General features: G+C 36.8%; 1 protein-coding gene across 7 annotated transcripts in view; it reads right to left on the bottom strand.

Moving 5' to 3' along the window:
- EHMT1 (euchromatic histone lysine methyltransferase 1) overlaps positions 1 to 24,481 on the bottom strand; it is a 304,570-nt gene that overhangs the window by 188,530 nt on the left and 91,559 nt on the right. The window contains exon 1 of one of the 7 annotated variants that reach the window (XM_036749448.1): positions 7,340 to 7,402. The exons of 5 other annotated variants lie outside the window; for them this stretch is intronic. In XM_036749448.1, the coding sequence (XP_036605343.1) occupies positions 7,340 to 7,345 (6 nt within the window). In that variant the 5' untranslated portion in view covers positions 7,346 to 7,402. Of the gene's footprint in view, positions 1 to 7,339; positions 7,403 to 24,481 lie in introns of those variants that run through there. One more of the 7 variants, XM_036749447.1, reaches the window with a different exon arrangement.

Here is a 24,481-nt window from a genome sequence, read left to right as displayed (position 1 = left end):
CCCTATTAATACCAAATGAAGTAAACTCCCTTCTTCTTAATATCAATGCAGTGATGCTGTACAGCTTCCAGTCATGGAAGTACCCACAGTATCCTAAGAATTACTGTTGAGTCATTAAAAGTATAAAAAAGAGGAAGAGAGTAGGGTTGAGTAGGCTGCTGAATATAACCAAAGAATAATTATTTTCATAGAGCCAGTAATATAAATATATCATCGGAGAGATATAGAATTGGAAAAGAAAAGAGGCCAATGATCTAACAAGAAGGATGAATAATTATGAAGAGTCAATGAATTGCACTCGTATCCATGGAAAGCCAAGGTCACGCAGATACTAAGTAGAAGAGCTGGAAATGAGAACCCAGATCTTCTTATTCCAAATCTAGCACTCCTGCCCACTGTGCTCTTCTATAAACCTGAATCATGTCTGACTCTGGGGCCCAATTCCCAAATTTCTAAAATTAAACTCCCTAATGAGAAGCTTACCTTTAGTATTTCTATCTAGAATACTTCCTTCTGCATCTCAGGTCCAGAACATGTAAGTTTCTAGATGCAAAAGTTAGTGATCTTGAGCTACCCTGAATTTTTTATAGAGTATATTTTTATAGAGTAGATTACATAAGATAGCACTTTCCTTCTACTATCTGCTCAAGGTAAAAATCCCCCTTGTCCTAGGTCCCCTTTGTCTACACAGATATGGCCTTTGCACCTGAAAAGCCTCAAACACACACATTCAAATGCCAATAGAAACACTAAAAACCATCTAACTGATATTTCAGATTAGTCAGAATTTATATGCCTGAGCTTGTGCTTGGACTAGACCCTATGAAGCTAGGAATCCCAAACCACTTTAGGATAGTATTTCCACTTTTCCTTAGAAAAGGTTTTCTACATTATTTAGAAATCATTGTTTGGTAAATAGTCCCCTATTTCATGGATTTTTGATATGCTCAATCTATGTATGCTCTTTGCCTATTCAAAACGCAGACCATCCTTGCCTTCTTGTCTTGTCAGATTCCTGTCAATTTCCTTCCATAAGTCCTCCGCAGAGGACCTACCAAATATGTCATATACTTTTAATCTGGACCTTGAGGATATCACTGTGATATCTGTCAAAAATAGTGTCAATAAATGGATAATACACGGCATTTAAGAGCACAGATCAAATGTTATCATGACCACTTGGAAGAATATAAGAATTTAGTTTCACAAAGGCCCGGCAAAGTCACTTGGTCAGAAGTTACTGGTCTGTGTAACACCTAACCTTAGGACCCAACCAAATGAATCCAGCAATATAACCAGAAATAGGCAGAATGGAGGGCAGGATAGTTGGACAGGAATCCCAGAGAAAGATGGTCTAAGAGATCATCAGCTTGTTTACAACAGAATCCACCTTACATGAGCCATGAGAAGTACTGTCTTGTATTACTAAATTTCCCAATGCCATTAAAGAAGCTAATAGTTTTTCAACATCTACAGATGGTATCCTTATGCATTGCTATAGATTTTCCAGACCTTAATAAAGGTGAGCCTCCTCAATGTTCTTAATATCAGAAACTTAATGAACCCTTAAAATTCTTCATGAGTCACAATCCTTCATGAGTTAACTCCAACTCAAAGCCTTTCATAATTCTCCCAGCTATTAAAACTCTTCAAATTACTATGTGTTTGCTTCTCTATATACCTTGTATTTCCTCCCAGAAGAATGTAAGTTCCTTGAGGACAGGGACAGATTTTTTTCTCATTTTTATCACCTTCCACAGAGTAAGTACTTAATAAACATTGGTTAAATTAAATCTCCTTTGCTGTGTTACTTACACCACCACTAAGCAAACTTACTGTTAGGCAATTCATTTTAATGTCAATCATATGGAGATAGTTTCCTTGATTTTTCAAATATTACGTCAGTGGAACAAAAGCAAGTACTTCCAAGCTGAAAGAATTTCAAGGATGCTGCCAATGATGGTCTATGAAACATAAGAACAAGCCTAGCTTGGTTCTAAGCTTATAGAGAGGCTTATCACCAGAAGTCTGGTCACTAGCAGATCAATCCTTCAGCTACAGAGACACACAAACAGAAAAAAAAAAAAAATGCAAAAGAGCCCCAAATCTTGTAGGGCCTAAAGTAGTAGAGTAGCACAAAGGGGGCTGGGAGATGATAAGAATCGCAGAATTCAAAGATCTGAAAAAACAATATACTACTAAAGGAATAAGGACTGGATCTGTGAATGCATTGGTACAGGGAATGTCGGTATGAGGACATCCCTTCCACCAACAGAGGTTGGGACTTTCTCTGCAAGTTCTAGTCTTAAAGAGCTGCCCAGAGCACTCAGAGGCTAAATGACCTTTTCAAAGTCACACAGCCAGCACACATCAGAGGCAGACCTTGAACTCAGGTTTTCTTGGTTCCAAGGCTGGCCTCTATGTCATGCTTCAATAATAAAGGAACAACAGTGACATACTCAGTATGAGTGAAAATACAAGACATAAAGAAGTCAAAGCTAAATGAAAGATGAGTCACAGAACCTCCTCAAAGAAGCATATTAAAGGATTTGGTTTCATACAAGGTAGAAAGTTACAGTAGTACTACACTTGAAGACAGGTCAGTAGACTGGTTCTAACACCAGGGTAATTTAGGTAATTACTAGACAAGTCATGTAACCTCTCAGTCTCAATTGGTTCTTCCATAAAATATGGATAACAGTACTTGAACCTCGTAACTTCACAGATATGTCACAAGAAAAGCAATCTATAAACCTTACAATACCATAAATGAGTTAAGGCAATGACAGTGATCTAATTCCTAAAATCAAAAGAAAAAAAACCATTTCATAGAATATTTGTGTAACATCTTAAAAGCACAGAAAATGTTATAGTACACAGAGAGTCAATTAGCAAGCATTAAGCTCTTACTAGGTGTCAGACCGGGTGCTGAGGATTCTGAGCACAGGATTTTTTTTTAAAGGACAAAAGTAGAGTCCCTGCCCTCAAGGAGCTCACATTCTAATGGAGGATGGGAAGGGTATGGATGGGAGACAACATACAAACAACTATATATGAAAAATGGAAGGCATTCTTAAGGGGGGGGGGGGGGGGGTCCCCCTTGGTGAAGATAAAATTTGAGGTCAGTCTGGAAAGAAGCCAAGGAACCCAGGAGGCAAAAGTGAAGACATTCCAAGTATCAAGAATAGCCAATAAAAAAAGTCAGAACACGGAATGTCACGGGCAAGTAACAAGGTGTGAATTAATAGCAAGAAGGCCTGTGTCACTGGATCACAGAGTTCATGATGGGGAGTAACTGGAAAGGTAGGAAGCCATCAGGCTGTGAAGGGTTTAAGAGAGTGCACAAGATTCATATTTTTGCCACGGCCCAGGTTATGAATGCTGATAGGGAAGAATGGTCACCATCCTAGGAAGGAAGGTAAATTTGTGGTGCTTAGCTTCCTGTTGGGCCCAATCAAGTTAAAATATAATTGGAAAATGATGAATAAAAATATAATTTAACATAGATAATATTAATTTGAAGTTTTCTAAGTCATTATGCAGCTGCAGAATCCATTTCTATTTGAGTTTGACACAGCCACTCTATACTATTCAAGTTAGGGTTTTTCAAGAAAGCCACTAAGAAGAAAAGGGATCAGCTGAAGCAAAAAGAAATCCTGGCCTCTCATCAGGCAGTTGGAGAAAAGAATCTGATTCAAAGGAGAAAGGGAAAAACGATCACTGAACAACTAGAGCTAAATGAAGGATGTGGTTCTTCCTAAAGCTGAGACCTGGACACTCTGAAAAGGAAGCAGTTGCTTGTCCTTTGAGGAATGATAATGTGGATCCACAGGTGCCATCTAGTGACACATCATCCAATTAAGGGTCAGAAGAAGATGGCAGTGCTGATTAGTCACTATATCCTTAGAGGTTCTGAAACAGCTATTTTTCAATCTGAAAATAACAAGAAAAGTCTCCCATCATCTAGGATACATCTCCTAGATATGATGGAAAACCTTAATTTGTCAAAACTGATGACTACAACCCACCCTCTGTTTATGTGAGCACTAATGATAATGTCAAAAGCAATCTATAAAGCAATGTTAAGAATGATGAAATCTTGGGAAGAAATTGAAGAAATATGGAACACACATAGGTTTTAATCCCTATGGCTTAATCTAGGCTTCAGAAGAAAAAAGAATGGGTAAGAAATGAACATTTGGTTAACATGTCTAATGAAATTTGAATTTCTGGATGAAAGTGGAAAAATATAGGAATGACAGATAATTAGGCCTAGAATAGACTATGCCTAAAGAGGACTGGTAAAAATGAAAAAGGACAGAAGAGGGTAAGAAACAGAGAAGGGAAGAATCTGTCATATATATCTACCAATCACCTAGCATAGAATATAACCTACAGTACAGGAAGAATAGGAAATGTCTAGAAAGAGTATGCATGGAAGAGAGTAATAAGTAATAATGAGAGAAAGGTAGGCTGGAGCAAGGTTAAAAAGAGCTTTGAATGTCAAGCTAAAAAGTTTATATCTGATCATAGAAGTAACAGTCACTGGAGTTTACTGAGTAGTCAGAAATGTGCTTTAGGAAAATCACTTTGATAATTGTGTAGAGAACAGACTGGAAAGAGACTGAAGGCAGATACACTAAGTAGAGGGCTATCGCAATTGTCAAGGCAAAACATGAGGGTTGTGGAATAGGGGCTCTATGAATGTAAAGAACAGGTAAAGAGATTCTGTGGCAGTAAAAATTACAAGATTTAGCAACAAACGGGCTAAAGGTGAGAATGAGAAGTCAAGGATGATACTGAGGTTGCAACCCGGGGTAACTAAAAGGATGGTGGTACTCTCAATCAATATAGGAAAGTTTGGAAAAGCACAGGTTTAGATAGAAAAATAATGAGTTGTTTTGGACATAACGAATTTGAGATGTCTTTGGGACATTCAGTTCAAAATATCTAATAAGAAGATATAGCTGTATATCTGTACATGCGCACACGTACATGTATGTGTACATGTGTGCAGCCTGGAAATGTATTAGTCCCTGGGAAGAAGAGTTTATTTAATATATGACCTAGATGAGGAATAAACCTAGGTCAAGCCAACTGTTGTAGGACAACAGAGAGGAGATGGCAACTACAGCCCTGATGATTCAAAGAGCTAAAGAATAAACATACTGAGTAATTAAAAGAAAAATACCTGTCTACCCCTGGTTATTCCGGGAGAAAACTAGGAATTACAAATGCAGGTAGATCCACGGCTCCATAAATTTCAACGTATGTAATGTAGCTTATCAATATATGGCATCTTCCTCTCTCTTTCAGCAGTAACAGAGCCCCAGATTCAGCAAGCCTCCTGTGATTGGTTAAAACATTTAGTTCCCACAACATATTAATGAAACTAAGGTCACAGGTTCAGTCTCCATATGAGCTAGTAGCCTTTACTCTGTTTCACAGCCCCAGAAAACACAACTAAGAATGGCCAACTATCTTGTACAAGCATTGCATGGGGAGTACGGGGAAGGGGGGAGGGGGGGGGAGAGATTAGCAAAAACTATTAAACATTATCATAGAAAAATTAAAAAAGCATAACCTGATAATGGTGGCTCACATGAAAATGTAGCAGAATACAATATTAATTTCTATTAGTTAAATAGCTCTATGATCAACCCCAAGGAAAAGTATAAATTTCTGCTGTACTTAAAATTTTCTGGTATGAAATAAGGCTTGGACAAAGTGGGACATCAGCTAGGGTCTTTTATGTTACTTTGCCATGTGAAGACTTCCAAATAAACTCTTTCTTCCATGACCTGAAAGTGAACTATCCTGACTATTTCCTGAGATGTTATTTGGAATTTTCTTTGCCTAATTACTAGCAAAGATGTCCTAGCCTATTTTCTCTCCTTCATGACATTAACACATTCTTCTAAAAAGAGAAAACACCAATACAAACTTCTCCAAATTCTGATGTAAATCTAATTTAAAATATTACTTATCAAAACCTAAAAAACTACAGAAGTAGGGAGTATTAAGTTCAAAACACCAGCTTAAGTTAAACTTTCCAAGGAACACATTTCACCTTAAATAACAACTACCAATTTCAGCCATGTTAGTCTCAGTAGTATTTATTTCTCCCTGAAATAAAGATACTGCTTAGCTATATGCTCCTGGAACTTGGAAAAGAGAAGTCCCTTTTCCACCCTACTAGCTCCAAAAAAAGTTTCCTACCAGTGCTACTACAAGACACAAGTAGTAGGCACTCAACATGTTTACTGATTTTTTTTTTCATTATCTAGTACCCTGGGCATTCCTTATCCCATCATTCAGCCATCTGAAAGGTAGTTCAAATGTCACCACTAATTTTTTTTCTTTCATTTAAAAAGTGATTACACAAATACGCATGTTTATTATACCTCCCAAGTTCCTAGGCTGACTTACTCTAAACAACTCTCTTCATAAAGGTATTCATCATAAAACTAGGGCCTAGGTAGGTCTCTGACTCTTTCCATGTTGATGTTACACAAACTCCTTCACATTCAACATAAATTTTGTTCTAACCTCAAGTCTTTCAACTCTTTATACAGCATCATTTTCATACAACCATTTTCCTAAGTTCTTTGAGTCACAATAAATTTTAGGACCGTCACTCTTAAATAATATATTTCCTTCTTCAAGGGCAAGAGCAGGCCTAAAAGACAGAAAGCTTTCCTTACGTATTCTACTCAACAAAGACAAACTTGAGACATATAATGCTGGATTTTCAAATGGTAAAAGCCCCAAAAAGTCAGTAAAAGACAAAGATGCCTTCTGGTCACCCCCCTAAAATAACCAGATTCCTTACCAAACAAAACATTTTATAAGGTTTTTCTGTCAGCTTTTTCCAATGCCTTCTCCTGAACCAACTCAAAATGGCACTCATTAACATCAAAGAGAACTGTTCCTGTCATTTCCTAAAGACAATCACAACCCCCACATTGCATCAATTTGATATATTTATATCCTGTGAAAAGAAAAATCAATCATTGGGTCAGTGATCATGGAAGAAGCAATATCAGTATTTGAAATCCACATCCCAGTAAGCTACCACAAAAAAAAGGGCAGTCTTCCCCTTACTGGCCTATCAGAAGTCAGCTCCATCCACTTCAGGGAAAAAATACTTTCCAACATGAAGACAGTATTCACAGAGTTCTACAGAACACACACACAGCCATATACACAGAGCCACATACACACTTCTTTCTCCTCCAAAATAGTCAAGTTTTTTAACTGTTCAACCATTTAGCCCAGCCATCCAGCACACAGTTTCACCTAAAACTTGTTAGTAGCAACTTTGTAGAAGTGCCAATACCTCCATTTTTTCCCCTTAAATTCAAAGCAAACTTCCCTTTTTGCTCACACTCCACCATGCCCCAATCTGTCGTCTCCTGATTGGCAGAGAAATTTTATACCCTCCCTCCTAGCAGAGCAATGTCGGCTTCAACAGCAGCCCCAACAAAAGCCAACTGCCAAGCATAGGCTGCTTCAAAATAAAAGTCCCAATCGCTCTCCTTTTCCTGTAGTCGTCAATCTCCATACCACTGCCTATAACAAAATGATTTCTAATCTTTATCACTATATCGATGTCACAAAAATTATATACCACAAACAAAATAAATCATTTTGTCCTTCTTTCTTCCAGGAAAACCTTAGAGATAAACAAGGAAACTGATGCTTGCTTCTTGCAAAGCCTTCTAAAGGCCAGCTTTACCGAAAAGGGAAAATCCAAGGACTAAAGACACAAGGACACAGGAGTAATCTCTCTCCTCTCTTTTTAAAGTAAAAATGTAATTTCCAAAGCTCAAGACACCTAAGCAAGGGAGGGGGAGGCGAAGATGTGAAGAGACTAATGGCTACAGAGCATTTCCAGTTGTAGAACTCAAACATGTCTAGGTAGGGTTTTCTAAATGGAGACAATTCCTCAGTCCAAGGAAGCATTTTCACACCTTCTCAGTGAATTTGAAAAGGGAATCTCATAAGGAGCTAGGGTTTAAAGCAAAGGAAGCTTAAACAACTCAATAGAAAAATGACAATACAGTAGACACTAGTTCATTCTCCTTATCTCCAGAAAGGAAATTAATCGTAAAGACACATCCTTCAAAAGATAAGAAAAATGTCATCTTATTTGTCACAGGGCAAGCCCAGATACTTTGTGTGCTTTCAGACAATGGTCCAAAAGGGTTAAGGAAAAAAACCCTTAAACAAAAGTCTAACGTAGCAGGAAAGGGGTTAATATGAGAGAGAGACAGACAGAAAGACAGAAAGACAAAGAGTTGAAGACTTATCTTTCCTTCCATTAACCATAAAATACATTTAAAAGGGTTGTTGGGTTTTTTTTAAAAACCTGGTCCTTCCTTTAACATTCAGAGATCTTCAAAGATACATCACTCTTTTGAGAAATGAATGACAGAAGGGTCACTGGTCTAGTACTAAGAAAGCTTCCAGTAATATTTATATTTACACTCACCCTTTTCCACTGTTATACTCCATTTAAATAATCTCCACGCTAAGTCCCTACACTAAGTCTTAAGTCACTGGGCCTGAGCTAAGGAATGAAACTACTTCAGGAGCAATATTCTGTGGAGTACATCAAGAATAGAGTAGTTCATATAATGTGAAAAGCATCAGCTTTTCCAGATAGTAGAAAGTCAAATATGAGAGGAGAGGTAAACCATTTAATAAGTGGCATACAAAGAACTGACATAGCCATTTATTTCTGTAAACATAGCCATTTATTTCTGTAAACAACAGCACCCAATGAAATGCTACCCCCATTTCTTCTTTTTGCCAGTGTGTTAGTTGTTTAGGAAGCAAATGGTGGCAAAAGAAGCCGTGTGGCCAACTTTTATCCTATCTCTGCGAGCAAATGCACCTTGCACCTACCTATACCCTGAGGTACTGTCATCCAATTCAAAAACCTGTGCACCAAAGGGCAAACTACTTCCTTGAAAAGCTCTGGCAAGCATGTTCACTTTAGCTTAATAAAACAAATAAAACAAGATGATATCTTGTTCAAAAAGTTTATGCTGAGACCTAAGTTAATCAATAAAAAGGCTAAAGTTTACTGTTCAAAACCTGTTTTCAAGGAGCTACTATCATTTTTTGGTTATTAAAATCCTCCCCTCAAAATCTCTTTCAAAAGAGCTACAAGAGCTACAAGTATATGAAAGCCCCCAAATGGAGCACATGCATAAGATCATAGGAGACTTTTAATAGATCTAATTTATGACCATTGTCTTGATTTAGAATTAGGATTTTGTAGATCCTCTATTTCCTCAGTACAGACAAAGGCTGAAGTTGACAGAGGTAGCATTATTTAGCCACTTTCACTATCTTTCTCAAAAAGGGTAGCATAACAAAAGCAAGAGTCAAATTCTACAAGGCAATCAGTGCTATATACCAAAGCTCAACTTTCTCCCATCTATATCAAGCAATCAATTTTTGAAGTTTATGAACAGGATACTTTAATACTTTGAATAGGAATTGAGAATAAAATGTGTTAAGACAGGTAACTGAAGCAAAGCAATATATGCAAACAAATTTAGAACAGAAAGCATGCCTGCATTCCAGTTCTCATCCAAATACTTGCTTTAGTTCTTTTGGTTAAAAGATCCACATTATGACAATTCCAGAAAAACAGCTCCTCCAGATTTTCTCCTCTTTACCCTCAGTTCATCAGGACACACTCAAGGTAATACAGGAGTTGACTTCATTTCCAACTTCAAAAGCCAGGTTGCCATAAAGGGAAAATGCCTTCCCTCTCAACGCCTGGAATTTCTTGGAATTTCCAGGCCTTCCTTTATTTATAGGCCCTCTTAAATACAAAATCCCAAGTCAAAAGACAGGGAGAGGGAAAAGAAGGGGTAAAATGAGGACGTCAAGCAGCAGCAATGAAGCCTCTTACAAAATGAAGAAAAGTGTGGGGGAGGAGGGGAGATGACTAATGGGGGAGGGGGGAAGAAGAATCCTCTTATAAACTGAAGTAGAAACACCACCACCCCATCCCACCCCCCATGCTAAGGCACTATTCTTCTGAAATATGTTCAAAGCAAGACATTCTCTTTAGTGCCTATCGTCCTTTTAAAAAAAAAAAAAAAGGAAATCCTCAGAATCTTTAAGCCATGGACAAGGATTTAGTCCCTGAAGTATTGTTCCTGCTCTGTCATTAGAATACTGTAGCCAGGTCTTTCAATCCCAAGAATTGCACTGAATTAGATCATCTTTCTCTGATCACCTCCCCCTACAGGCTGTTCTGAGCATGCTCAGCTCAGCCTTGCACTGCCATTTCATAACTGCATTGTTTACAGACACACAGTGACCTGCCATTTTTTGACAGTAAAATAGAAGCTAGCATTTGCAACACTAATGTTTCTCACAGTCACAGTTAATATAATACAGGCCTGTTCAAACAAAGTTGAAGCCACACTGAAAAGCCTTACAATAAAAATTCAAAACTAGGAACATAATTAAAATCCTAATGGGCAAATTCTGCTGCTGAGAATGAACTGGGGGGTTTTTTTTATGTTAAAATCTAACCATGAAATAACCAAGTTCCACAAAAGGTAGCAATAAGCCAATTCTTGGGAGACCCACAGGGAAAGGAAGATATGGTATTCACCATTTGTACTTTCCTGGGCAGGTCAGCCAGGACATAACTAGTTCAGGTATCATCTAGAAATCCTCTATTCAGCCTTGGTATTTTTCTAAAATATTGTTTAAGACAGGAGTCTGATCTGGAGGTGGGGGGCTCAAAGATAAGTCACTACTCAGTTCTTACCAATTTTTGCTTAAATGGAAATTGAAAGACTTAGATACATTTAGATACATATATAAATCAGAAAGCCGAAGCAGTAAAAATTCCCAAGAATTATAAGCATATCTCTATAATAATGCCAAGCTCCTAGAAAGAAACATCTACATTTGCTGCCTCTACTGCCTAACCACTCATTCTCTATCCCTTTGCTTCCAACCCCTCAAAAAGGACTGCTCCATCCAAAGTTAGTAGCCACCTTTTAACCTCTTGATCCAAAAGACTTTTCTCAGCATTCCTCCTTGCTTTTTGGGATGATTTTCATATTGTTCATCACCTTCTTCTTCCTGGGTACTCTTTCTTCCCTGGGCTTCTCTGATTCTCCTGGTTATCTTCCTGTCTAGTCCTTCTCTCCGTTCCTTTATTGGATAGCTCATTATCCATGTCTTTCTTAGCCCAGGGCTCATCTTGGCTGTTCTTCTTTCTCTATACTCAGAGATTAATACAAGTATCACACATGAAGAGGACTCCGAAATCAATCAATCTATCTATCTCTGACTGTCTACCTATCTACCTATCAACCTACCCTACCTATCTATCCATCCATCACTAATCTCTCCTGAAAAACACTTCTCTCTTCAATTGTCTGACATCTCCTTCTAGAGGTCATGTAGGCATCTCAAACACCATGACATAGGAGAAAGAATGCTGGATATGCAATCAATAGGCAGGTTCAAATCTGGACAGTCACTAGGTAAGTCACTTAACCTCACCAGACCTCATTTCATCATCTGTAAATTGAAGGGTTTGGACTAGATGGCCTCTAAATTCTCCAATTCTAGATATATGATCCTACATCCAAAAGAAAGAACTTACTATCTCTTCCTACCCCAAACCTTTCACAGAAATTTCCTATTTCTGGTAAGGGCACCTGGATTCATAAACTTAGAATCACCCTTTACTCTCCTATTTTCATATTCAATCAGTCACCAAATCTTGCTAACTGTGGCTCTGTAACATCTTTCATATCTCTGCCCTTCTCTCCATCCATATGGTCAGCACCCTGATCCAGAACCTCTCACCTATACTCTGTGTGAGGCTGTGTGTGTCTGCATGAAGTCACAAAAAAATCTCCCTAAAGTTCACATCTCACCATTTCACTCCCATGCCTCTAAATGTTAAGGCTTACAAAACAAAATACCAACTCCTTAACCAGGCACTTAAAGCTCTCCATAATTAACTCCCACTTACCTTTCCAACCTTATATTATACTATTGCATTTTGTGAATCCCACATATTCTAGCCAAAAAGGACAAACAAATTCTCTGAAGATCATCTATGTATATCCATACAAAATTTTCAAAATACCTGAAATGTATACATCCTTCATCTCTGCCTCTCACAGAATCGTCATTATCTTCCTTCAAAGGTGAGCTAAGGAGCTACATTCTCTGTGAAGCCTTTCTTAAGTGTCCCTTGCCCCCCACAAGGAATTACACTCCCATCTCCTTTGAATGTAAGATCCTCAAAGGTAGAATATATTTCCTTAAAAAAAAAACAACACCTTGCGTTTAGTTCATTAATCAATATTTGTTGAGTCTCTGTTGAACTGAATTATAATCTGGCTAAAATTTTCAACTGAACCATCCTTCTCTGATGAATACACATTACAAGCAGTAGCTACTTCAACAAGGGTAAATCTGGATTCAAAGTATTAATGCATTAAAAATTCCCAAATATACTATTTAAAGGATGTAGATGTAGTGCTAGAATGGACATCAAAGGACACCTAGTTCAAGCCCATCATTTTCCACATGTGAAAACTGAAGCCCCAAAAATGTTTAAGTGATTTGCCCATAGTCACATGGGCACTAAGTATCCACTTATGTTTCCAGGGCAAAATAGTTACATACAACATTTTAAACCTAGCAGCTTGTCTTCTTGAGCCTCCTTCCCCATCCTACTTCAAAGTCAGTTTTTTTGCAAAACAGAAGAGAGAACTGAAAGAAGAAAAATACAAAGGGAAAAAAAAGATCCAAGTTTGGCTCTTGGATCATCAAAAATTTTCTTGTCATCACTTCAGTTTTCCTTCAATCTTACTATGCCACAATGCACAATGACATCTCAAAGTTCACTATTACTTAAGCCTGTTGTCCCATAACCTTAGTCCACAGTGAGTACTTGGAATCAAATGTGATCCTTAGCTACCACAAACCTAGACTCAAACAAAGTTGGATCTCTCTGGAAAAAAGACCAGTAAGCAATCTACAGCTAGAAGAATCTCAAATTTCAATAGAAAATTAATCATGGCCAAAAAGAAAAAAAATCTAGTTGCTCCAGCTTCCAAGGGAATGACATGCTGTTGGAGAAAGAAATCAAGTAACCAATTCTAATCTTATAAAACCACAAAAGGAAGACTCTTCTATGAGTTATATATACTAATTCAAAGCTGAATTTAAATACAGAATTTCCTTCTGAAGCAACCTATAAAGATCACTAAAGAGAATGTTCAATTCACAACTATGCTAAATAAAACAAAAATTAGCAACAATGAGTACTGTAATATAAATACAGACACTAGGTCTATATTTATAGTACGTATTTCAATTGAGATATATATCAAAATATGTATATATTTTGATATATATAATATATCAAAAGCCTCATCTAAGTGTATTATTATCCTCATAAATAATAAATATCATAGTGTAAACAAATAGAAAATCTCTATACAGTTTTAAGATCTATACACTTTAATAACTTTGCTTGTGGCAATCACAAGAGGCAAAGTAAACTTTCTTTTTCTGGCTGATACACCGAATTGGTCAGTCATAAAACACATCTGCCACAGATTCTGAAATAAAAACACGTTGTATATAGTTATATAATGGACATTAGTATATTTGCTATTAAGTACTCTACCTAAATCGTTTTCTTCAGATCTGTAACTTCAGTTATGCAGAAATTAGTCTGGAAACCTGGGTTCAAATCCCAGCTCTATCATTTACCTATGTGACCTTGAGCCATTTACTGCTCTGTGCCTCAGTTTCTAACCAGTAAAATAAGGAGGTTTAGATAGATGACATTTAAGGCCCTTTTCTTCCCCTAAAACCAATGATTCTCTGATTCTGTAAGTCTTTATATAGACCCAGGATTTATTTTTAAAAAAAATGGTCACTATTGTCTGCCCTGCCGATTCTTACAAACTCTAAGTCATTTTTGAAGTACAGCCTTATTCTATCATTACAGTTTTTATATAATATAAGATTCCTCATAGACACTTAAGCACACGTAAGGTTCTTGCAAATGACCTAATTCAACCACCTCATTTTATACCTAAGAAAACTGAGACCCCTGAAAGGTTAAGTGAGTTGCCCAGGACACCTTGCTAGTTAATGCCAAGTTCACTGCTCTTTCAAATCTATCATACCACATCCCAGGGTCCTACAGTGTCTGTTTACACAAAGTCCTAGTACCTATAACAAGAGGTAACAGGTTCACTTATAATGGTCATCCTTGAACATGTGGTTTCACAGAAATGGGGAGGAACTCCCAATGTTGAAACAGTCTCTAGAGATACATGATCACAATTCTCCTAAGATAGATATATACATAATATTTTATGATATACATAAACAGTGAGCTTAAACAGAAATACATGTGCTCTAAAAATTAACAGGACAAATGGTTAAAGATGGTCCCAATACAATCTATAATGGTTAACATTTACAATTTTTTAAAGATAAATCCTTAGTAATGCTAAATACTTTTATAAGTAATTATTTCGACAGGAAAGAAAGCAGGAAATAATTTTAATCCGAACTCTTTAAGTCTCACAATGGCCTCTGGCAATGCAAGAAAGAAAGACATGTCAATGGTTAAATTGTTCTCTACAAACAGTCTGTCAGCTATGACAAGATTCACCATCTAATCCACCCCCATTTCATCTTCCCATCAGTTCAGAAGCCAACTTGTAGACTTGTTTGACATAAACCAAGGCTATAAGCCAAGGCTATCACAGGGCTCAAGGACAGAAGGTAATAACTATTTGTATGGCCTAGAATCTTTGTGGAAACACCATAATTCAACTACTGTAATTTTTAAAGTTTTCACCGTAACAATAAAGAAATAATTTGCGAATAGATTTGTATATTTAAGATATATTTCTCATTCTTGGTTAATTTTTAAAAATATATATAAACAACCTACAGCTTCCCCTACCACAATGTCACTGCAACAAATTAAAGGGAACAGATGAGGAAACTCTTGGATGTGTTTATTTTTTTCATTTCAAGTTGGGAAAATTACACACTAAAAACTACATAGATTAGTGACCTAGTACAGAAAGCCCAAATAGATAAATGTCACTCCAATAGCCATCTCCTTCAAAAGAAGCCTTAAATGTGACTTGCTCGGATACCAGTTTATAACAGGAACACTACTGTCCTGCTACACACCACTACCTTGCATATGGCCAAGAAAGGGGGCAAAAGAATCCAACCATGATTACCTCCCTCTCCCCTTAAAGGTTTTCCACCTCTGATCAAAATGTTATGGGAATAACCTGAGAGAGGAGGCTATTTGTGACAGATGGAACATGGATACAAGCCACTGTACCTGCAGGCATCTGTCGTCTTCTTTTGATGAAGACTCAAAGAGTTGCATATTCCAGATCCTCATGAACAGTGATTCAGTTTCTGCTCATGTGATAAAAGCTCCCTCTACAGAGTGAGCATGCCCAGTGGAGACCATTTCACTGTTCACTCCAGGCTGCAGCCATTTCACAGAGAACTTGCAGGCTTAGGGGCTTCCATTGGAACAGCTATTATTTCATGCATCACAACACTTTTCCTTTACCCTGGTCCCTCTACTCCTCCACTGACAGAAAAAAAAAACAATGTGTCAATAATAACAATGCCAAGCACCAAACTTCTATGACCTCAAAACATCCTCTTAAGCCACGTAATACATTCTCTCAGAGTTCTCCAAGAGTTAGCCTTTGCCTACTAAAGATGATCATTTCAAATAACATTGGAAATGACTGGCACCTAAGGACAGATATAGCAGTTAATAATCTGCAGGTCAATAAAGACTAGGGAGCATATGTATACAAGTTAACAAATTAATTTGTAATTTAAAAAATTATTTTGAGATTTGACATACTAAGACTACAGTTAGGAACAGAGGGTTTCAGGGTTGGAAAGAACTTTGGAGATCACCAAGACCAATATGATCATTCTACCAATGAAGAAAGAAGTCTGGGAAAGTTAAAGGTACATATGTAGCAGATACTGAATTTGAATCCCGATTTTTCCATTTCAAATCCACAGTGCTGGGTTAGGGAATTTTAAATGCAGTATGATCTTAAATAACTGAATCGTACTACATTCTACAATAATAATTACTGATAGGAAAGGAGATTGTAACTTTGATGACCTGAGTACTATAAGTTAAATGAAAAATTTTCAATTCCAATTTCTCTCAGTCTTTGTTCAATCAAATAATAAAACAAAAACTCTTTGCAACTTTGAACTGCTGAAACTTTCACTAAAACATCCTGAAAAATTCAAAAGAACATCCGTAAGTATAGATTGGCTAGATTCAATTCAAGTAAGAGGAATGAAATATGTAGAACATAAAAGCACATGGGGTTTAATTTGCATTTTGCTTTAAACTTATTTCTTGGGGAGGGGAGAGGGGGTCCCTCCATAAAAGAGAAAACCACTTCAAAGCACAACGTATTTCACAAATCTTAAAATATTAACTTCATCAAATAAGATCCAATCATTAGTTTTCCTCAAAATCTGCAACATATATGCTAGGTTCATAAGAAAATGGTATAGCTTGAAAAAAAAGTATCATGCATTAGAAATCTATAATAAGCTTAAAAGAAAAACTGTGATTTGTATAAGAAGATCTACAATTTCCAGAACAAGGTCTGAAAGGACAGAAAACAAGACCCCCTTTTCTTATTACAATATTTTTGAAAACATGAAAGCTTCCAATTTTACCAACACAACCTAGAAACAAATAATTTCCAACTACCAATAAATGGGCTATTTGACCATCTTGTGTTAAAACAGAGGCCTTCCATAAGTTGCATCAATAATAACAACAGTGTCATTTCCTCTTGGCTTCAAACAAGTTTTATCAATGCAAGGTAAAAATGTTCAGGCCCATACTGATAACTTTGAGACAGAGGACAGTTAAGAAGCAGGAAAATGTATTTTTTTTAAAAAGCACCTTGTGATATCAAAATAAAGAAAATAAAAGCTTATTTCTAAAAATGTTATCCTATTAGTAGAATAAATTATTCTATAAATTCTATAACTGACATATAAAATAGTAAGTGAATCCTGGTTAATTTTTGCAAAATACTTTGAAAACTAGTGACCAAAAAGAATAGCATTCATTCTAAATCATCAACTACAATGCAAATAATCTAGAAAAGAAATGACTGGCCTAGACTTACTAGTCATCCTCTTTGTTAACAATGAAATATACAGGCATCATTATTACCATTCAAAGGCAACAATGTTTTTATCAGTAACATCCTTTTAAAAAAAAACTGGGGAAAGACATCACTATAGATTTTAATCAGCTTCAAAATCTCAAGCAAGTATTAGCAGGATAACAGGACTTCAAATACAACAAGAGAGTGACAAAATAAAACCAGCTTGCATTCAACTGAATTTGCCCAAACCTCTTTGTTCCTTATACTAAGCAAGTGTCCAAAGTTACAAATAAATTAAAGAATCCTATACTACATAAAAGAACAACACCCTACGGCTCAAGAAAGGAAAGGGGTGGGGGTGGGGCGAAATCTTCCTTTGCAATGAATATGTACAATAGCTCGAAGTTGCACTACATCAATCAGTAAAAATATATTAACATGAAATTTAAAAACACATGCAGACATGCACAGCTCTTGAGTTCTGCTATATTTTCAACAAAATCAACTTGTAGTTTTATCAGAACTCACTCTTACACTAAGATTCTGGTTGCACATCGTTAGGGTATTTAAGTTTTCTGGAGGTTCAAATAATTCTTGCTGTTTCCTTGGACAACACATGAACAATTCTGCTGTAGACCACATGACCTAGCTCCCTCTACAGGTTCAAATGACATCGTCAATTTTCTTTCTCAAAGAGGAGACCATTTCATCTCGGTAGTAGAAACTGCAGCCATTTCATAGCTAGGACATAGAAATAAACACACTTTCTACATGGCTCCTGAAAAACCTCAAAGAAGTTTTTGTTTTTCCCCATGTTCTAAACATTAGTATTTCAGGCATAAAGGTAGGTGAGAACCTTAACTATTCAATGACTCCCCTTACCTAGAACTAAAGCAAACGATCAAAGCCATTTTGGGAAGGAGCTGAAGTGAATTATACTAATGGCTTTTTGGTTGCTAATAATTTAATAATTATAAACAGCCTTCTGTATTCAATTGAACATATGGAGGTGGTTACTCCTGCATATAGCCTGTGTCTTCCTGTACTCCAAAAGCATTTCTAATGAGTCATTTGGCTGTTGATTTGGCACTATATGTCATTTGTCTGTTTTCAAGTGTTATCTGCACAGTCTATAAACTATCATATTATTTAAACTCCTGGCTCAGAAAGATACGCAGTGTTTGAAGGTGCTTTCAACATTTTACAGTTAAGAAAAGAACATCACAAAACACTTTTGTGGGGGTGTAGGAGAAAAAACACATTTTGTGTACTGGGTTTTTATTTAATCTCATTATTTTCAGAATTTTCAGATCTCCTAGTGGAGGAAAAAAGGGATTATTTACCTTTTAAAAGAATGGCTAATCTTTGTTTTCAATAGAATTCATATTTCTAAATTTATTTTGCCTTTCAGGCAGTACTTCTGTCCATCAGATAATTCCCTTCATCTGACAAGATATTTAAATGGCAGAGGTAACAGCTCTCAAGAAATAGAAGCCACCTCCTTAAACAGGAAAGCCTGGCATATGGAATGTATTTGGGGACCTTCCCTGAATTTTTAAATATTCACACACAAAGTAAGCTCACTACAAATTGTCAGTAGGAATGAGGAAAGAGAATGACACATTTCATCATTTCTGTCTACATTTCCTAAGAGGAATAAAAAAAAAAAAAACATGGGGAATGACCTGGAGATCCTAAATTTAGAAATTCTGGCATCAAATGTGGCCTTGAAAAAGCTACTGGCGGGATCTAAAACAAACTTCACTTATATGGGCTGGGATTTTTTAAAAATCCTACTGTGTACATACAACACATGTAAGAAACCCTTTTGATCTTTAAATTTCTACAAATTTTGAATGTGAAAAGTCCTTATACTGATAACAGATGCACAGACAGACATGGGTAAGAAGAGTATCAATAGAGATGTTTGTTGCATTCAAGGCTCATTTTGGAGAGATGATCAATGTACCAGACATGAAATGGTTAGTCCCTTGGAAATCCTAAAACTAAATATTATTCCATTACTATGTATGTCAAATTAAAGCTTTTTTAGTCAAGACTTCCTCCAATTAGTATAACATCTGAAATGAGAAATCTAGATTACTCAATCTAAGACCAGTACATATAAGTATATGCACACCATAGTGTACATTTTACAAGAGAGCCAATTCTTTTTAAACAGTAAACCAAAGGGGGAGGGGAAGTAATTGGCTAAAATAATTTTAATCTGGGGGGGGAGGTGATTCAAAAAAAGGATTTCAGAGGCAAATCTGCTCAGTACCTCTCATCTGTTCTGTTCCACTGCTCCCACCAACTCCACATTCATCCTTTTCAAAAACTGACAAATCAAAAAATGATTTTTGAAAACTTTCTGCATTCATACTGAGTATCATTCACCTTTGATATTTATCAAAGTGAATGTAACACAGTGAAACTTAAACATGTTGCCCAGCACTTAGAAAAATACCTGGCTTATACGGTAAATACTAAATGCTTGTTAATGATTTATGGGCAAAGGTTAGTGTCCTGTTAATGGAGCAAGGCAAAAATATTCCCAAATCTCTATGTAACTTGTCAAAAAAACAAAAATGAAAGTTCCATCTAACAGTAACTATTTAACTTTGATAAATAAAATAGGAAAAAAATACCTGTTTTAAGTAAATAATGTGTACCTTCTAAAAGCAAAACCTAAACCTGTGCCTTGTTTGTAGTGAATCAAATAAAAATGCACTTCATGTAGATATATAGATATAGATATATATATATATAAAATGAAGCTTAACATGATGTAAATAAAAGGAATTTAATGTAGCAAACTGTAATGAAAATATTGATTAAAATAAACACACCCTACGCAAAACTAATGCTTACAATGAATAAATCTGCAAAGAAAATTATCTACGCTAATAACAGTATAGAAGTCTCTGGAAAATAAGTCACTAAATCCTACAAGTTCAGTCAACACAAAATTTTTAACAACTACTTGATAAATAACACTAACAGAAATGCTAAAAATACAATATTCCTTCCCATTCTGAGAAATAACTAATCGAGGAAATGGCAAACAGCACTAAATACATAGCATACAGGGCAAACAGCACTAAATAGACAGCATATAGGGATATACTTTGTTGTCACTTTTGCTTTTTCATTAAAAAGACTAAGGAAGTTCACTATGAACAAATCAATTACCACACCACTTAATTCAATCCCCCTCTGCAAAACCCACCATATGCTACTATACACTTTTCTTAACTGCTTCCTCAATTCTGCCATAGTCAAACAAAACCCTACACACTGGCTCTACTACAAGTTCCTGCTGTCAAACAATTACCACTAGGTGTTCACTGCTCCACAGTATCAAGTTATTTCAGTACACATTCATTAAGCCTAAAAAAGTAAAAGGTCTTTTAGCAAGGCACTTGAGACAATAAGATAAAGACACTGGCCTTAAAGAACTAAAAATCTAATATGGGTGATAAAATTTGAGAATAAATTACTATAGTACAAAGTAGAAATCTGAGAAGGAAAAGATCAATTCCACACAATTACCAAACTCGTATAAAGCAATTACTGAGTTAAGAACTGGGGATAAAAAAAAAAAGGGGGTTAAACAGCTATCATTTTAATATGGGAGACAAGTACATAAATAAGAATGTGCAAGATATATATAAAGTTGATACAAGGCAACTTGGATAGGATGACACTAATAGCTGTCAAGGACTGGGAAAGAAAGGACTCCTGAAGAAAGTGGCGTCTGGGTTAATTCTTGAAAAAAGACAGGAATTTGAAGGAACAGAAATGAGTGAGGAGGGTATTACAGGAATGGGGACATCCTGTATAAAGGCATGGAGATGGAGAATCATCACCAAGTGTGAGGAACAGCAAGTACACCGGTACAACATGGAGGAAAGTGACGTGAAAAAAGACAGGGAAAATAGGAAGATTTCTCATTGTGAAAAGTTTTTAATATCAGAAAGAGGTGTTTATAGTTGTATCTTATTCATAAGGTTACAGGAATTTAATAGAAGAGGAATTACGGTGGGAGACATGGGCAAACCTACACGTAATGAAAATAACTTGGGCAGCTGATTAGAGAGGGTGGATAATAAGGAGGAGAACCTTGGAGGCAGGCCCAAAAATGTAAAAATTATTTCAATAACCCAAGACAGCAGTGGCTATGTGAGTGGAGAGAAAAGGACCTATATAAGAAATATCGGGAAAGTAGAAATGACAAGAATTGGCAATTAGACTGGTTATGTAGAAAGAATGAGAGTGAGGCATTAAGGATGAGAATGAGGATGTAGTGCCTTCAACAAGAATAGAGAAGTTCAGAAGAAGAGGAAGCTGAGGGGAAAAGATAAGGAGTTCTGTTTTGGACATGTTAAGTTTGAGATGACTACAGGACACACAGTTCAGTAATTCCAAAAGCCAGTTGGTGATACAAGACTGGAGCTCAAGAAAGTGAATAGGGCTGGGGGAAAGGGGGAAAGGGCGGGGGGGGGGGGGTGTATCTGGAAATCATCTGCATGGAGATAATAAATGGACTCATGCGAAGTGATAGGTCACAAAGAACTAACAAAGAGACTAAGGAGGAAGGTTCGGAGAGATACGAGGAGAACCAAGAAGTAGTAATGTCATAAAAACCAACAGAAGAGAGTATTAAAAGACCAAAGGAAACCTTGGAGAGTAGTTTCAGTTGAATGATGAGATTCAGAATTCAGTTTGCAGAAGGTTTGAAATTAAGAGATGGGAAAAAAGCACCTAGTGTATAGTTATCTCAAATAATATAGTCAAGGAGAGATGTTATGTGAGATTGTAGAGAGAGTAGATAGTTGGTTAAGTAAGGATTTTTTAAGGAAGGGGGAGAGAGAAATTTTGTTTGTAAGCAGTAGGAAAACAGCCAGTAGATAGGGAAAGAATGAAGACAAGAGAGAGTGGGAACGATGGCGGGGATGAATTCATGGAGAAAACTGAAGAGGAAGGAACCAAGGGTGTGTGCAGAGTGTGCTGGCAAGGCATGTCTTCATCTGAGACCCAAAGAATATAGTGAGGGAAGATTGTGAGTATATGAGAAGAGGAAGAAAAAGGGGATCTCGTATACAGCTAATGACTTCCACTGTAGGTAGGGAGAAGTATAAGGTGAAATTCCTACGCAAAGAAAGCAAGGGAAAGAGTGGCGAAAGAATACAATGCTTGATAAGAAATGAAAAGTTGGGAATAATTTCCTTGGAGAAAGAAATAGTGATTCAATCTGGGAAGAGCAGAATGACTGCCTTTCGCAGCAAGGACCCACTTAAGATCTGTTGTTGTTCATTCATGTCTGACTCTTCGTGACCCATGATCATGCCAATACCATCTCTGGAGTTTTCCTGGCAAAGATACTGGAGTGGTTTCCATTTCCTTCTCCAGTGGATTAAGGCAAACAGAGGTTAAGTGACTTGCTCAGGGTCATACAATTAGTACGTGTCTGAGGCCAGATGTAAACTCAGATCTTCATGACTCCAGGAGTAGTGAGGTGGCAGTACGGATAGAGTGACAGGCCTGGAGTCAAGAAGACTCATCTTCCTGATTTCAAATATGACCTCAGACACTTACTAGCTTTGTGACCCTGGGCAAGTCATTTAACCCTGTTTGACTCAGTTTCCTCATGTGTAAAATGAGAAGGAAATAGCAAACCACTCCAGTATCTTTGCCACGAAAACCCTAAATGGAGTCAAAGGAATCACATATGACTGAAATGACTGAATAACAACTTCCTGACTCCATGCCCAGCATTCTATCCACTGAGCCATCGAGCTGCTTCCCCCAGTTAAGATTGGAAAATATAAATGTTTGGGGAATAAAATCATAGTGGTTTCATAATATCTTCTAGGTCTGTTCAGTAAAATTTGAAAGGGTAGAAGGAGTATCCAGGGTTGGTATTTGGCAAGGTGTAGATGACAAAGGACAAGGGGATGAGGGACTTTAGAAAAGAGGATAGTATAAAGTTGAATTGGTTCACCATGAAGTCAACATAGAGAAAGGAGGCACATGTGGCCATTGTAGGGGTAATAACTTAAGGAAGAATTAAGGGGTACAGAGACTGGAGGGCCTAGTGAGAACAAAGAACTTACAAGTCAAAAGAAAAGATGGAATGACAAGACATTATATGATCAAATAAAGGAATTCTGTAGTTCACCAACATGGGAGTGGAACATGTGAGTGATGATAAAATCAAGGACATGACTGACCATCTCTGTGTATAGCTGAGGTGACATGTTGGACTGGGTCACGGAAATTGAATAGACTGAGGAATTGAGAAGAGAGGATATTTGATAAAGCATCCATAAATCTGTTTAAGTCAACAAGAATGAAAGCGTCAAGTGAGGCAGGAAAAAAAAGACTATGAGACAAGACACTGAAATCGCTGACAAAGGAAGGATAATTAATGTATTGGGGGTCACTAGATAATACAGCTACCATGATCTGGATTGGATGATAAAATTTGAATTCAATGAAACTCAAAGGAAAAGGGGTTGCTTAATGATAGTGAAAAAGAGAGAGTCTAGAAGGCACAACTGGTAGTAAGGAATATTAGGAAAATTGAGCAGTAGGCAGTCAGTTTCATATGAAGTCATCTTTTTGTGTCCTGATGTACGTATGGAAGTGCTCTTTTTTTGGTCTTTAAGCTCAAATTTTTTAAAATACTTTTAAAAATTATTTTTATAACACATGGCTCTCAGAGGGAGAAGAGGAAGGATACAGGAGCAATTTAGACAATGTAAAAGTCAAACATATAAGTAAATATGTGTTTCTTTCTTTTTAATTTCAAAAGGAAAGGGCCATTCTGGGTCCCTCACCTTGACCAGTAAATATCAGGGGTGATGACCTAAAGTGCAACTAGTATTGGAAAAGCTGGCAAAAGAAAGCAGCGTCATCAAAAGGGAACTAGGTCTCAGTGAGTGCTTGAAGTAGGATGAGAAAGAAAGAGGTCTAAGATGGAATTATGTTTGTTAGTTATGAAGCAGGAATTCTAAAGAACACAATAGAAAGAGTGTATAGTTCTAAAGGGTGTATAGTTCTAAAGTGGGATTTTGAGGGGACTGAGTTAAGGTGGATGAGAGTAAAGTAGCAGGCAGCTGGAGATGGGTAAAGAGGAGAGAGAGTAGTATGGATAAAAATCTAGGATTCTTCACCCTAGAAATGGTAATTGAATCCAGGAGAGCTAATAAATGAATGATTATTGATTACAGGGATACTGACAAGAT

The sequence above is a fragment of the Trichosurus vulpecula genome, chromosome 3 (assembly GCF_011100635.1).
Source record: "Trichosurus vulpecula isolate mTriVul1 chromosome 3, mTriVul1.pri, whole genome shotgun sequence".
NCBI classification, from domain to species: Eukaryota; Metazoa; Chordata; class Mammalia; order Diprotodontia; family Phalangeridae; genus Trichosurus; species Trichosurus vulpecula.
This window is presented reverse-complemented; position numbering and strand designations above follow the sequence as displayed.